A 15,773-nucleotide genomic window follows, 5' to 3' on the forward strand; every position below is an offset into this window, starting at 1 on the left:
GGATGGGACACAGGAAGGCGACCTGAAGCTCTGCGCTGCAGTGGGCTCCCTGCTACCTCTCCTCTGCGGCTCTTCCTGTTTGGCCACGTTCATTACAAGCAGTTGTTAGAAGCAGCTGTTAGTAAGACAGAAAGGAATGGAAAAGTCCTTAAATATTGCTTTCTTTTTGAAAAAATTCAAACTTCAAAACATCTGGGCTCTGCACTGGGAAATATGTTTGGTGAGACTGAAATGATTATGTAAAAGATTGTGCAGAAGGGATGGCAATTTCTTCTCTCGCCTACATTTTTGAAATCTCTGACTTTCATAGTCGGTTTTGTCCAGTGTTATGAAAAGTTTAATGAATTTATCTTGTTTTCTTCATTCTAACGTGAACCTCGCTTAAACAACTGCAGATGCCATAACTTGGACATGTGGTTGCCCAGCATTTACCAAGGATCAGAAAAGCCACCCACTTCAATACAGTTCTTGGCTTTTCCTGTTTGACTTACAAAGCATTTTTCCCCTCCATTGGACTTCCCCAGCCTTCTGAGAAGTGCCCAAAATGCAGAGGTGAAAGGCGAAGTCTTCTGTAGAAACACACAATATAAAAGAGGAAATCAAATCCAACAGACTGGCCCAGACTCACCACAAATCATCCAGTCGTGGTCTCAGCTCTGGGTAAGAAGGTTATGTTACCACCTTAGCAGAAGCTCTCCAGCTTAGGGCAGTGTATTTGTTGTCCCTGGAAAACAGCACTGCCGAGTCACACTTCCCAGTGGAGAAAAGCGTGGTGTCAGAATTTCAAGGAGGTCCAAAACAGGACACCTGTGGACCAGATCAGCCCAGCTGCACACGCGGGCCGGCCAGCGCTGCACAAGGCCATCTGCTCCACACATGAGATGCCAGCTTCTTTGCTGGGTTTGAAGGATGTGATTCTTTAAAGAGAAGACTTACAGCTCAGCTGTGACATCCTTAAACTTTCTCACATTTTAAAATAAACAATTTTAGGAAGCAGGGATTAAAGGCTTATGTCTGAGAGATGACAAGTTAGGGTATAGTGCGAGCTCAGAAGAACGGCCTCGGAGATTCTCCGTCAGATCAGCATTTGGCTTTGCACCCTGGTGACTGATGAAGTATGATTGTAACTCTCAGAAAGTTCCAGGTGTTAAGCATGTGCACATTCCAACAAGTGCTCCATGCTCCTCTTTCTGGGTTTGTGACTGTCAGTCCAGCAAGAGACTCTGTCTCTCAACCCTTGTCTTTTCTAAACAGTGAGACACTGGATGCCACTTCTCTTCCTGATCAATGATGATCTGATCAGAAATAACCTGGTAGACAAGCCACGCGCCATTGGTCAGTTGGTATCAACTGTCCTGTCTCACAAATAAAAGGATACCTAGAAAAGTTTGAATTAACACTCACTTCTTGCATTTTTGGGGCTGAATTTCTCACAAACTATCTTCAAATCATTGTTAGCAATCTATTGTTCAGTAACTACTAATCATGATCAGGTGTTTAAAATTGTGACATTTTCCAAGAAAGAAAATGTTTCTTTTCTTGTTTTTTCTATTTTTTTTTCTACTTTCTATGGGGATTTTCAATCTGCACTCCTTTTAAATTCCTCCACAGAGACAAAAAGATAAGAACTTTCTTAATGTCTCCAGAGTTTACAGACACAGCTTTATATAGTCATTAACCTTCTTAAATAAATCAAAATAAAAGTACTTCTTGGGGAACGGTGTAGGGGAATACCCCGTTCACTTTTGCAGAGGTAGTAGCCACAATCGTAGTGTTCTCCATCCTTAATCAGCAAGCTAAAATTATCTCAGATTAAAACTCTAAATAAATGATGCCAAATGTGATCCCAAGTGTCAAACCTGTCTGTAGTATCTGTGGTCACCCTTTCGCATCTTTCTTCCTGCCAGACTATCTCCCCCAAATGTCTAGCTGGTGTTCTGCAGCCTACAGAATTTCATAGGGTATGGAAGGATTTTAAACATCCTGGTGAAATGTAGGTCCTCAACAAACGCCAGACGCCCCTGTCTTCTAGAAGTAAGACACTCTGGACTGCTAATACTCAATGGAAGACACGGAGAGGTATAGTACAATCATGTATAATTTCAGACTGCGAAAAACAACGATCTAACATATTTATCTTACACGATGTGGAGTATCACTGGGTCACAAGCAACTGTCAGTTATTCTCCTCCTTCACTTTCCATGCATCCCTACCACAGAAAATTCTTGAAGTCTTTGCATTGAGTTCCATGTGGTCATTAGTATTGGCACCTTGGTTAAGTGTGCAATTCTTAAGTCTGGCCACACAGATTTGAAATCGATCGTTTGTTCTTTGCTTTGGACACTCTCTCTTGGTTTCTTAAGATATTTTAAACAGGCCTTGAAAATCCACAACACTTTGATCCCATCATTAAATCATCCCCTCAGTCTCTGACTCAGCCACAAGTGGACTCTTTTAAAAGACAAAATACTGTTGTGATTGGGCGGCGTGACTCCTTAGTGATGTATACTAAGAACTAGTGTTATATTTTTAGGTCTTATTTTGTAAGCTCCTGACCATCAAATACAGTTGCTCTTTTGTGTTGAAAGCTTGTATTTTCTAACAAGAAAAGCCTTAGTACACACTCCAATCCAATTTGTAATCAATCGCTGGGGGTGGCTGTGGCATAGGACCTGGGCATTGGTCATTTGTGCTTTTAACAATAACCCAACAGAAGCCAAAATTCAGTCACAATGCTTTGCAGCTGCTGTGGCCAGGACCCCCTTGGAAATGTAATTTCAAGAGGGTTTTTCTTGTTAAAAAGACATTTCCTTCTGAAGAGTGTTGCGAAGATAGCAGCAGGAGCAAACAGGCAAGCTAGAAAATTTACAAGGACTTTCAAAGAGCATTTTGGAAGCATTGTATTAATTTGAACAATTGCAAAAACATTTTTTACTGAGTTAAGAGGTTTAACCTTTTCTCTGAAATTTTAATAGGATATGTTTGCATTTAAAAAATATCTTTTGACAGACATATTTTTTGTCTCAGTGCACGCATGTTGACTAACAAGTCGCACATGAAGTAACGTGTGTCACCAAATTGGACTCCAGGGAATTGCACTGGGACTGATTTGTTCCTACCTCTTCTTTCAGGAAAAGAGTGGGCTTGGGTGGGGAGCAGACTATCAGCCTACTCTGATTAATCACTCCTGGAACACCCTGATTTTCTCAAATAGGAACCACCTCAGATAAATTCTAGCAAGATCTTTCCAGTGGAGAAAACCTGATTACTGGAAAACACTAGATGTTTTCTTTTTTAATTTTAAGCCTTACATGCCCAAATGCAGGTTTCTACCTTCAAGTAATTCACATTACTTAAATAATAAAGTAGTTCACATTATTTAAAGAAGCAAGAAAGTAACAATGAAGTAATTCACATTACTTAAAGTACTACTCACAAATACAGTTTTGACTTATGTTTTTTGCAACTTTTTGGAATTATTTTCAGAAACAACATCATGTTTTTTTTTTCTTATATCCTTACTTTCTGGGGGTAATTGATTTATGAAAACAACAAAAATCCATGCAGAGCCACGCATGCTGAATGTGGTATGTTTATCAATATACATAACATTGTTTGTGGTCGTAAGCTATGGCCTAAAAGAAATAGACATGTAAATTAGTTCTGAATTTAGCTGCTTAAAAAGTTCTACCTAAAATGCCTGGAAATATCAAAGGAATGGTTTTCTGTGGCACCCAATGTGGAAAAATAGCATTTGAATGTGCTTGTTTTTAAAAATCTATGGCAATGTTTTAAACTCCTATCTTAATAAAACTTACTTCCCTGCTACATTTCAGGACACATTCTGTCCCCACACTCCCTGATAGCAGGACCCACCACGTTTGACTTGACAGACCCTCACCCATCCAATGTGAGATCACTGTGGACTTCTGCCCTCTGTCATTTCTTCCTTTACTTCTCATTCTTAAGTCTGTCTCTTTCCACTGATGTTTCTTTGGGGATCTGACAGTTACAAAATGTGAATCAGACTTCCTCAGGGAGCAAGGAGGTATTTACAAAGGAAAAAACCAATAAATTTTAATTCTTCCTAAAAAATTGAGACAATAAAAGGCAGACTTTCCTTCCTGACATTGTCATCATGATGTCCAATAAAATCAGACCTTCTCATAACTACTTACTGAGATCCTCATTCTTCTGAGTCATCCCAACTGTCTATCAAAACATTCAAGGGACTATTAGTAAAGAGTGACTAAAAAAGCTTGATAACATTTTCTGATCATGAGGAAAGGGTTTTGCATGGAGATTGATATTAACTTATAATTAGTTTGTGCTATTAATGTATAACAGGATGCAGAATGTTCTTAATCTATTGGAGGTGAACTGGACAATTTCTGAAAGGCTCTTTCAACCTTAAGATCTCAATTTGTATCATTGATACAAATGCACACTATATTTGTATCATTGATACATAGCACAAGAACCCTGCACCACCTGAATCTAATTATCAGTTGTTGACTTTAGTTATAGTTTCTAAAGCACCCTGGAAATAAGTCAATTGCCTAACCTGAGTTTTAATCAGATCCAATTTCTGAAATATAGGAATAAAACACCTCTAATGGGTTTCTCTGGCCTCTGGCTCCAGTGATGCAGCATGGCACAGTCGTTAGATACACAGACTCAAGCAGATTGCCTGGCTGGAAACCTCAGGCCATCCTCTCATGTACTGTGTGGACATGTGGGGCAAAGTAGAAAGAAATGAGATAACTGAGCCGTTGTGTGGCAGGAGGAGAAGTTGCAGGTCATGCTCTAAAAATGAAGATAGATGGAGAACAGACTGATCATGTTTTCACCGCAGAATATTCACTAGAGAACTAACATGAGGCCCAGCCTGGTGGTATGTGCCTGTAATTTCAGCCCTCGGGTGACTGCAGCAGGAAGATTGCAAGTTCGAGACCACTCTGAGCAACTTTGCAATTTCAGTATGAAGGTCCAGTATCACACACACACACACACACACACACACACACACACACACACACACTAGCACAGGAAAACACATGGAGGAAACCTAAATGCATATCACTATAACAACATATTGCATGATTCCAACTATGTATTATTCTAGTGAAGACAAACTAAAAAGATCACTATGTCCTTACGTTAGGGTGGAGAAAGGATGAGCAGACACAAAGTACAAGGGATTTTCCAGAAGTGCTCCTGGTCTGTGTGACGCTACAACAATGAATGCGTGCTCCGATACACCTGCTAAACCTGACACAGGCAAACCAGAGTGAACCCTGGTGCAGAATATGGACCTCCGCTAATGATAACACCCTAGAATCAGTTCATTCATGGTAACAACTTACCCACTAGTGCAAGTTTAAACAATGGGCAGCCTTGGGCAAGGGGAGGCAGCAAGGGTTATGCGAACTCTGTATTTTCAGCTCGGTATCTCTCAAAACCTAAAACTGCTCTAAAGTGAAGTCCACTCATAGTATTCTTTTTAAAACCACACTGGTTCTCTGAACACTATTTTTACCCTGATACTCTCATAGTGCGTGCCCACTATACCTAGCTATCTGAGACCCCAGGACACACAACATGAATAATCAGCTATTACATTGTTTTAAAAAGGGAAATTCCTACCTTACAATATGATAATGTACTTTCAACAGCTTTTTTAAAATACTCATTTTTCTGCTTGATAAGTTCTTAATAAAATCTACTGCCTCCTCCTTTCCAGTATATATGGTGTCACGCTAACACAGCTTAGCTTTAGATCTGGCTATTTCTTTGAACTTTACCTGTTGTGAATGAACACTGTGGTGTATAAATGTGTCCAAAACTTTAACTTAAAAATCTTAAAATTAAATAGTTTTTGCTACAGAGTCCTCTACTGGGCCTTTCCAAGAGGTTTTAAAAATATAAAAATGTGGAAGCGGCATCCCAGGTATGCCAAAAAAAAAAGGTTCTGGGCCATTCTTGAATGTCATAGGTAGAACTTCCTAACCACTGGCAAGAGGGCTGCATGGCCTTCGGGAATACAAAGGAACTATTTGTTCATCAGAAATGTGAAACTGTTACTATGATACTGAAATTTTTAAAGAAATCCAAGAAAATCAACATAGCAAGGGCAGAAAAGGGAAAACAATAGATTCCACTTTAAAATTTTTTTTTAAAAAGTAAATCCATAAAGATAGAAACTGAATTTAGAATCATGTTATTCTTGAGTCGATTCTATCTGAAGCGTAATTTCAAAGTGGCAAGGCTTTAAGTTTTTTTTTTTTTTTTTTGAAGCAACTTTTAGTGAAGTTAGTGCAGAGGAGCAATGTTTTAGTTTGCAGGAGACAGAAAATGATTCTTCTATTAAGTCAGTCACTATACTGTGAGAAAACTCTGGCTTGAAGGTGTTAAATGATCTGCTCACTGTCTAGCACAATAAGAACAGGCTCACCAGGCCTGCTGAGTCCACATCAGTGGCCTCTCACCATTCCCTGCTGCCCTGGGAGAGACTATAACCATCTTCAGCATCACATTCATAGAATTAAGCGTGACGGCACATATGACATAAGCCCAAAGGACAGGACAGCAAGGTAGGGTAACATTCAGATTCAACAGGCCTAAGCCTCAAAGCATCGATGCTCACAGTTCTTGCTCCCACACTACCAGAAGTAGAGGGAGAGAAAGGGTTGAGGCACATCGCCAGGTGACAAGATCCACCACATCTGGCCCAGCAGCTGGCAAAGACTGCAGAAGGGAGAGTGGCGGAGATCTGAAGAGATGAAAGTGCCTCCCCAGGAGGGTCTGCTTCCTCCAGCTCCCCTCACCAGGGCAGACGTCAAGCGACCTCCAAGCACTGTACCCCGTGATCCCTGCATAAGAGTAATGTCCAATGAGTAGATGATCTTTGACCCTGCAGGCTTTGATCAGAGAATTCAAGGAGTCATGAGCAGCGTTTTAAAATGAAGACGAAGCAGAACAGAATAGAATACAATAAAGAAGAACAGAAACAAGGAACTAAAATTTTAGAATGTCATATTGGATTACCTTACCCATCATAGGAGGATTTACTTGTGAAACATTTGTCAGGACTGTGGTGGGATAATACTAACTTGAGAATCTATTTCTTTTGCTGGCAGAAAGCCTTTAACGCCATTGGCCTCTAGCCTAGTGATGCTTGGACCAGGGTCAAGCAGTCTGTGTTCTCAGCAACCCACCACTGCTCCTTCCTTCGTGTCACCTCTCTTTCCAGCACAGGTCCTTGCTAGTCATCTCCGCGAAGTATCAGGAAAAGAATGTGCACACAGTGAGCACAGTCAAAGCTACTTCGTTTATTTCCTTTAAAACCTACTGACACAGTTGTCACCATGACAGAGTAATCTTTGATAATGTATACAAACATGCCCACATTTATAGCTGGAAAAAGAGCTCCACTTACAATTTATGTCCCATCAGCCTTGTAATCACCTCAAGGAGATTTCAGTCTGTTTTATGTTTTCTTAAAATATTCGGAGGTTAAGAGTTTCTCTTGGTCCTTTTTATAAAACTGTCCATCTTGAATAATAATGAATAAACACTATGGAAGGATTCTCTTATTTCTTAAACATTCAATAGTTTTCAAAAAATTTATGAGGTTGAAATCCAATGTTAATGCTCTTCTCACACTGAAAATTAAGAACGATCATTTTTGAAAGACCTCTGCTTACTGTGATTTCACTTTTGATGTCCAGGGTATTTTTGCTTCTGTGTTCTCTCTCTTATTTGACCAGTTTCTCATGTATGTGTTTGCTTTCTACAGGAAAACAGTGACTTACCCTCCCTCCTAACATCAGCATTCAATACCACCAGTGGGGTGACATGGGTCTGCATCTTTATTTTGTCTTACTGTGTTGTACAACTCAGCCCGAGTACAGCTGAGTTCCCTTGTTCCCTTCACATACATCATAGGCATGAGCTTAGGCAACCCTGCCTGCCTCTGAGCAGCACTGATTTCTATCACAGCAATAGTAATAACAGTATCTGTACAGTAAATGTGCTTTCCCCTCCTAAATTTTTCATAAGTGTTATCTTCTGTAAACCCTTTGTCTATTCAATGAAGTTCTCTTATCACTATGGTTGCTGTTATTATTGGGATCCCATTTTGCAATTTAAAAAAAGTCAGGACTACAAACATTCAGTGACATTAAGTGACTTTTCCGAAGACATTAAGTTGGTCAGCAGTGAGCCAAAACCTAGATCCTGGCAGGAAAGTACAGCATTGTAATGCTGCCACAGACCATCTGATTCTCTGAGAGGCAGGTAAGAAAGGAAACGCCAGAAAGAGCAAATGCAATAGTGAGCTTATTTAACATGGTGAATGTGAGGGGTTTGAGGGCTGAAAACCATTCACTGCAAGCAGCACTCAGATTCAGAGAGAGCAGTGAAGACAGACACTGTCAGCATAAGCAAGGAAGACAAATAGGGTTAATCAGTGGCACCCCCCTCTACCGGGGACAGCACTGTGCTGTGATGAGCAAGAGATGGTGGGGTTGCTTTGCTGGACAACACTAAGGTCTTGTGGCAGGGGCCAAGCAGAAGCACAGAAATCACTCCCAGCCAGACTGCATGCTTTGTGTCCATGAAATACTAACAGGAAGTGGGCTGCTCAGAACAGCAGTCAGCAGCAGGAGATGTTATGGATTTTGTAGCAGCCTTTAATGGAGCCGGATTATATGCATGTCATTAGAAAGTACAGGAGGAAAGAGTGAACGAATTGTCCGTGTTTGGGTAGAAATGCGGGATTGCTGAGGTTAGGACTGCAGCTTTCTCTATGTGCTGCTGTGTGAATGGTACAAATGACATGATTTCTCAGTATTACAGAAAAGCAGCACTTTCGTCCTTTATCAATAGTTCATCATTTATAAAAATGAGTACGATATCAGAATTAGCTTCAAAAAGCTGTGCAGAGCGTCAAAAGAGTTAATGTAAATGAAGGGTTTGGAGTGGGGCCCCCGATGAGATGAATCGATCGGTCAATGGCACTTCCTACTGAAATTTAAAATGCACCGTAACACTCACCCCAGTTTAAGAAAATAATAAGACATGCAAAGACCACTCAAAGTCTTGAGACTTTGAGCCTTCAGAATAAAGCTTTATCTCACTCCACAGAAGAATGTAAAACAATGCAGGCTAATATCTCTTTGGACAGATTTGGGTTGATTGCATATGGATGAGTTATACTAATTTGGATGCTTTGATTTGTTTTGCAGTTTAATGTTTTACTCACTCATTGATCTTTAAATTTGTTTTAGGCAAAATGTAGCCAGTTAAATGTATGGTCGTGTGCGATATTTAAGCTCTTCTGTGTATGAATTATAGTACCTTCACGAACCTCCAATCGGATACAGCAAAATATTTACGTCCAATGTACATTGGCTCTTTTAACTGACTATGTGAGAGCACTTGTAGCATTCCTTTTAAATTTTACTGCTTTTTTGTCTTTGCTGATGTTATTCCTGCATCTGTGCTTTGGAGTAGACTGAAAAATCCAAGCTGGTTTAAGACTTCCTGTTGTATAGACTCAGTGGTCGTAGAAAATATATTAGATTAGAAATTGTGTCACTAACACTACATAAACTGATTGCTTGAGTTACACTTTGATTCAAGTACGGAATTGAAGTCTCCAGTGTTAAAGGTTTCATTGATTCTATTTAACATCTCACTGAAATAAGTTAATTGGATAAAGGCGGCAGAAGGGCATCTCATTAGTTTTTTGGAGTGATTTGTGGCCATCCTGTCATTTATTTTAAAACAAACTGAGCAGGGACCCAAACTTGTCAAAATGAGACAGTCATTGGAAAGCCACTATTTTAAATATTTGGATGGTGACTTTTCCTATCAAAAAACAAAAACTCCCAAACTTTTTATCAATTGACCTCATTGTTTGACATAATAGTTTATATTTGTACTAATGAAGCCAACAATCAGAGACAAACGTAATGTTCTTCTCTATTTTCTAACAAATGAAGACAGAGGAGGAAAATAAAAATCTATTTCCTCTTATCTTAAAATTTTCTTCACAAATACCTTATTTAATTTTCCTATGTGACATGAAAACAATGCTACAGAATACAACGATCAATCTCTTAATTATTATTCATCTTATTAATCTATTGTTTCACATTTAACAATGATTCAGCAATAGCCTTGCACAGATACAAAAATCATTTAAATCTTTTCAACAATCAGATAAATAACCAGAAGCAAGATGATCTCAGTTTAATGAATGAGTGAAGCTCCTAGAGGTGTAACAGAACAACTTCGAGGGACGGTCAGGGAGTCGCAGCCCCCGATAAGATTGTGATACATTTTTATATGGCCATAAGAGACTGGCTTTAGAATGCTATGTATATTATATAAATGTTTTCTGCCAAAACTTCGCAGATGATTTTAACGTACACTGAAAAGGTTATGTATAGACAAGCAGAGTATGTGCCAGTAGGCTCCTAGAATACTCAGTTACTCATTTACAAAACTGATTTCCTTGTCCTTAAAAACTAAACGTTTGGAACATTCTAGGAAGGAGGAGACGGGCACAATTGTATCGAGGGGAAAATAGGGTTGAGTCACAGCTGGAGCGAGTTTAAGTCACCTTGTCCGTTTGCTGTCTCTAGGCTAACACAAAAATAAAATGATGGATGCTTGTACTTAGATTATCATTAAAATACTTTTCTTACTATTCAGAAAATAACCTTCCACTTGAATCAACTGTCAATCCTCATGATTTATCATGAAAGAAAAGGAATCCTTACGAAGACTGCTTGAAATTTTTAAAATATTTTGGAAATTGAATCTTACCAGGGATTTGCTTTTCCTATCAGTTGATGTCAAATTAGAATTAGTAATTATTTACTCTTGATCTTGGGAAGATTGGGCCAGGGTTAAAAATAAGTCAAAGATAATTTCAGAAAGTGAAGCGATCACTCACAAAACCTAGAAAATACATTTCATTTCAGTGAGCACTTTCATTAACATTCATGCAAGCACACAGAGCATTTTCACAGAGGAAATTCACTCTATAAGTATTAACAGTCTCTACCCAATCCCCCCAAGTTTCATGTTGATGTATTTCAAGATTTCTTTTCTTATAATATAACTGTGTACCGTCCTCCAAATACCCATTTTACATGAAAAAAAATCACGAAATGTGAATTCATACTGAATTAACCTCAGCTTCTGTTTCACCAAATATGCCAAGAAGTTTATCTGCATTAAAATACAATTATTTGTCCTTGGTCTACTCAAAACTTTTAAAATAATTTCAAAATGCTACCACTTTGATTCAAATTAAATATATCTTCTAATCTCAATATGAGAAAGCAAAGAGTAAAAAATTAAGAGACGCTATAGCAAACACAAATTTCAGAAGGATTTTTCATTGGTACACAAAAATTTTAAACATAGAATAATTTAAATTGCTTGGGTATTTTTAAAAATTTGTTTTAAAATTTGATACGTCAAATCCCAGAGCTAATGTCAAACAATGGCGTACTTAATCAAAGCATTTTTATCCACATGGTACTGAAGATTTTGTTTAAAATTCCTTTCAATTTTGCACATATGAAATGTTCTCCTGAGGAATACAAATACTGACATACATAAATATTAATATATGTAACAGTCCTGCAACTTAATTCACCCTATGTACATGTGCATACATGACTAGTTTTTAAAACCTACTAGCAAACCCTGCAAGGAGTGGGTCAAATTAAAAATTATAGTATCTAACCCATAAAACTCATTTTTGCTAATACTGTATAAACTACCTGAATACTATCCCACTCAACGCTCTGTGTCAGCATCCGTGCTAACCAAAACTAAATCTTCAAAATGAACCTAAAATTGGGAATCGTAACATCTCTAGAGAGCAGTGCTTTTCCTTTTAGGCTTTCTCCACCTTAAAATTTGAGGGCATTTTTTTGGGAGTAATTCACAAACGGCCCACCTTCCCTATGAAACAGAAAGAAGCCCTATAAATAAGAATGTTTCTCCTAACACAAAATCAAGCAGCAGTGAGTCAAGAAAATTTGGGGGCCCACTTGAACTCATTTCCATTTTTATAGGCTAACAGATTATTAAATTTATTTAACAATTTCTCTACAATAGCAATGCAATTTCTACCTTCTCTATCCTGAAAAATTTAAATACACAATCATTAAATTTTCAGTTAATACAAACACCAAAGACTTAAGTTTCTAATCTGCGTACTTGCAAGGCACAGATTTCAACATTATCAAAGATGAATAAAGAAAGTAGAGGAAATCAAACTGAGTAGGCCTCACGGTGACATGCTGGAATTAGCTAGTTTGATCAGGTGACACTTTGCTTCCAAAATTCTCCAACCGTATTTTGCTATTCTGAGTAAAATATCAGTGTTGCCACATTCCAGATCTATAGATTTCCCTATAAAACCAGGTAGCATCTTGTCTCTTGAGTTATCTTTCTAAATTCCATCCAGTTTTGGAAAATAAAAAAACTAAGTATTTTGGTGAACACCTAACTAGTGGAATAACGATAGATTCATAAATATTGAAAGAATTCCTCTTTCTACTTCAAAGAGAGAAGATTTTTCTTCATAATGATACACATATTAGATGATCGGCTAGACCAGGGGAAGAGAACGCACAAAATTTAACCTTCCCACCTACCAGCTACCCTCTGGCTTCTGAACTAATGTTTCACTTGACTGTTGACTCTAACACATCATAATTTTTTCACAAACATCATGCCAAATTTTAAGGATCAGTTATTACAAATGAGAAGACACAATGAAATCTATTTCGCAAAACTGCTAAGTTATGGTGGACATACCAGAAATTCAGCTCACTGGTAAAATAAATCCTTAAATTTGAAGTGAGGTAAAGTAGGGCTGTAAACTCTTAAAGAAATATCAGTAAGCAGGACCTTGGAGCAACAGTAAAATATGTATGTACACTTTCATAAAGGATAAGCCAGGCTCTGGGATGTGCCCTGCAGCCCACTCTGCAGAGCCTATCTCGTGATAGCCTTCACGAGTGGTCATTTGACAGAGGGACATCAAGTATTGGGACCCAAAGTGGGGCAGAAACAAACAGCAATTTACAGAAACTCTCAGAATAAACACGGATCAGAATTGAAGGGAACCTCAACAAATTACAGGGTCCATCCTTGTAGGGACTACACATTTTCACTTTAAAGCTAGTAATATAGACTTAGATATCAGTGGTTTTCAGGAAGCCTTCTGATTTGCATCAGGGGTAGACATTCTTTTTCACCCTTGCCCCATCTCATGAGGGAATTCTAAGAAACTGTTCCTCTCACTGCTTTGAAAAGGTCAAAATGTCCTGAGCTAGATGGAAAAGGCACGGAAGTGATCCTGGGTAGGAGTCCTATGAATAATGTGTTTGTGGACCCACAAGGGTCATATACGTACACACATGGGTGTGTATATGTAATATCTAGTTTATTTTCTTAGAAACGCGCTGTTTGCAGACCTCGCAATCCTTTCAGAGAAGAGCTGAGACACTGAACATTTCAAAGCTCGGGGAAGCAAAACTATCAAAACTGTCCCCGTGAGAGGGCAGTAGGGGGCCACACTGGAGCCTGGAGCTTCCCTGCAGTCCATGCAGCACTGGCCCTGTCAGCCTCCACCCCGGGCCCAGCTGTGGTGCGGGCAGCAGGGTACATTCAATGGCACGGCAGGCTGTCGCTCTCCTACGGAGTCACCGGAACCTGGAGGCACAGACCACCGCGCAGGTGGCATTTCGTGTGCCCTTCGGACTGCGAGCTGGCTTTCTGTTTTGGCTTCCTATGAAGGGAGCGGGAGTTGGAGCTGCCTTGGACCCCAGCATCCATAGAGCCCCCTCTCCTGGCCGCTGAGCGCTGGCCACGGCTGCTGCCCAGTGCGCACGTCTGGGGTGTCGGGGTAACTTTGCAAGTGACTGTCACCAGCAGCGGGACAGAGGTGCAGCGGGAATTTCTCTCACAAGAAACGTCTCTGGTGTCCTGGTCCTATTGCTGGCGCCTACGACGCTGTCGCTGTCAGCTCGCTATATTGCTTTTCTGACTGATTTACATACAATTCTACAAGAGGAAGACGTGAGCGTCCAATGGGGTTGTTTTCCAACCGCGACGTTGTTTGAAAGGAGAAACTGGTTGGGAGAAGTGGGGAACCAGAAAGGGGGTGAATTTCCCCTCCAGAGTGTAAGACGCAAGGCGCCCAGGACCTGCCTCCTGCCGTCCAGACAATCCCGCTACCGGGAGCCTGGGCAAATCACCCACCTTCCGTGACTCTGCGACTTCATTTGCAGAAGGAAAAGCATACTGTTAACCCAGTGAGCTTGTAAAGCACCCAGGACAGTAACCACCACCTAAGAGCTGCCGCGCACAATCAACTTCCCCGATGTTAAGTGAAGCAGACCCTGCAGCCGCTGTCCCGTGGGACAGCGCTAACCCTCCAGCTTCCCCACCACGCCCCGTATGGTGAGACAGAACCTGGCCCGCCCATCCTGCAGCACGGCGTCCACAGCCACCCGAGTCCGAGCTCCAGGGACCCTCCCTGGCCCTGCGGGGCGCGTGCCACACCTGGAGGCAAATGCGCTCCTGGTCGCACAGGCAACCCGCGCGCGCTGCAGCGCAGCGCCCCACCTCTCCCGGCTGAAGAGCGCTTTTGGGGAGTCGTCCTACCTGCCCCAGGGATTTGCCCTTCTTACTGCCGCTGAAAGCCAGTCCTTGGTATATGCCCGCAGATCGGTTGGCGGCCTGGGCCGGGGTCTCTCCGCCCAGAGAGGACTTGATGGAGTTGAGTTTGGCCCGCGAGCTGCCGAGCTGCGAGCTCTCCACCATCAGCACCGCGGCCAGGAGCAGGAGGCAGCGGGACGAGTCCCTGCCCCGCATCCACGCGGCCATCTCCCGGCGGGCGGCGAGGAGTTCGGGGACGCGCAGAGCCCGGAGGGCTGCCGCGGGGTTCGCAGACGCTGCGCCCCAACCCTGGCTTCTCCGGGAACCCAGGACCCTGAGAACCACGCAGTCTCAGCTGTGGCCAGGAGTGAGTGTGACCCAAGCCAGGCCGGGTCTCCAGCAGGGCAGGGAGGCGCAGCAGTCACTGGAGGCGGTCACAGCCTAGGCGCCGTCCCCGCCGAGGAGGAGGAGGAGGCGTGACTCGCAAGCAGCACACCTCAGCGGCCGGCCAGGGCTCGGTCCCCCCTAGATTGCCCGGGGTGGCAGCCCGTAGCTTCTCTGGGGCCGCTCTTCTTTTCTCTTTCCCCACACTTTGGGTCTTTAACTTGGTAGGACGCACGTCCTTCTTTTAATAAGGTTAGCAGGGGCTGTCACCGGAGGTCAGGAGTGGCCTCCGGACTGGATGGACCCTGCAGACCCCAGGCCAGAGAGGTGCCACGAGCGGCCACAGTCGCTCCTAGCGCCGTCCAGGGTTCACCGGAGACCACGGCCACTGCTGGCGACCAGCGATGCCCACACCCGCTGCGCTCACAGGGCTGGCGAGCTCTGGCCGCGCTCCCCCGCCCTCAGTGCTTTTTATAGTTTTCCACAGTGGGTTTTCCTCCGCCCCCAATCCAAGAGTGACAAAGAGTGAAAACGTTGCTTTCCCTCCACGCTCTCGCCCCCCTTCTCCTGCAGCTCCATCCGCGGCTCCCCCTCCCCGCCCTCCCAGCCTTCGCCACCCCACAACTGGAGAAAATGGGATTCACTCCCGGAGGAACTTGGGGTTTCCAGAGCCTACCACAGCTCCGGGGAG

The 15,773-nt window shown here is 42.0% G+C and overlaps 1 protein-coding gene across 1 annotated transcript in view; it reads right to left on the reverse strand.

Annotated features, from left to right (window-relative positions):
• The window catches only part of Dkk2 (dickkopf WNT signaling pathway inhibitor 2), an 88,515-nt gene extending 73,012 nt beyond the window's left edge, over positions 1 to 15,503 (reverse strand). The window contains exon 1 of the mRNA XM_003467988.5: positions 14,705 to 15,503. Within this exon, the coding sequence (XP_003468036.1) occupies positions 14,705 to 14,926 (222 nt within the window). The 5' untranslated portion in view covers positions 14,927 to 15,503. The remainder of the gene's footprint in view (positions 1 to 14,704) is intronic.
• Between the last annotated feature and the right edge of the window lie 270 nt (positions 15,504 to 15,773).

The sequence above is a fragment of the Cavia porcellus genome, unplaced genomic scaffold, assembly GCF_034190915.1.
Source record: "Cavia porcellus strain 051 isolate PalLab524CR breed Dunkin Hartley unplaced genomic scaffold, mCavPor4.1 scaffold_14, whole genome shotgun sequence".
In the NCBI taxonomy this organism is placed as follows: Eukaryota; Metazoa; Chordata; class Mammalia; order Rodentia; family Caviidae; genus Cavia; species Cavia porcellus.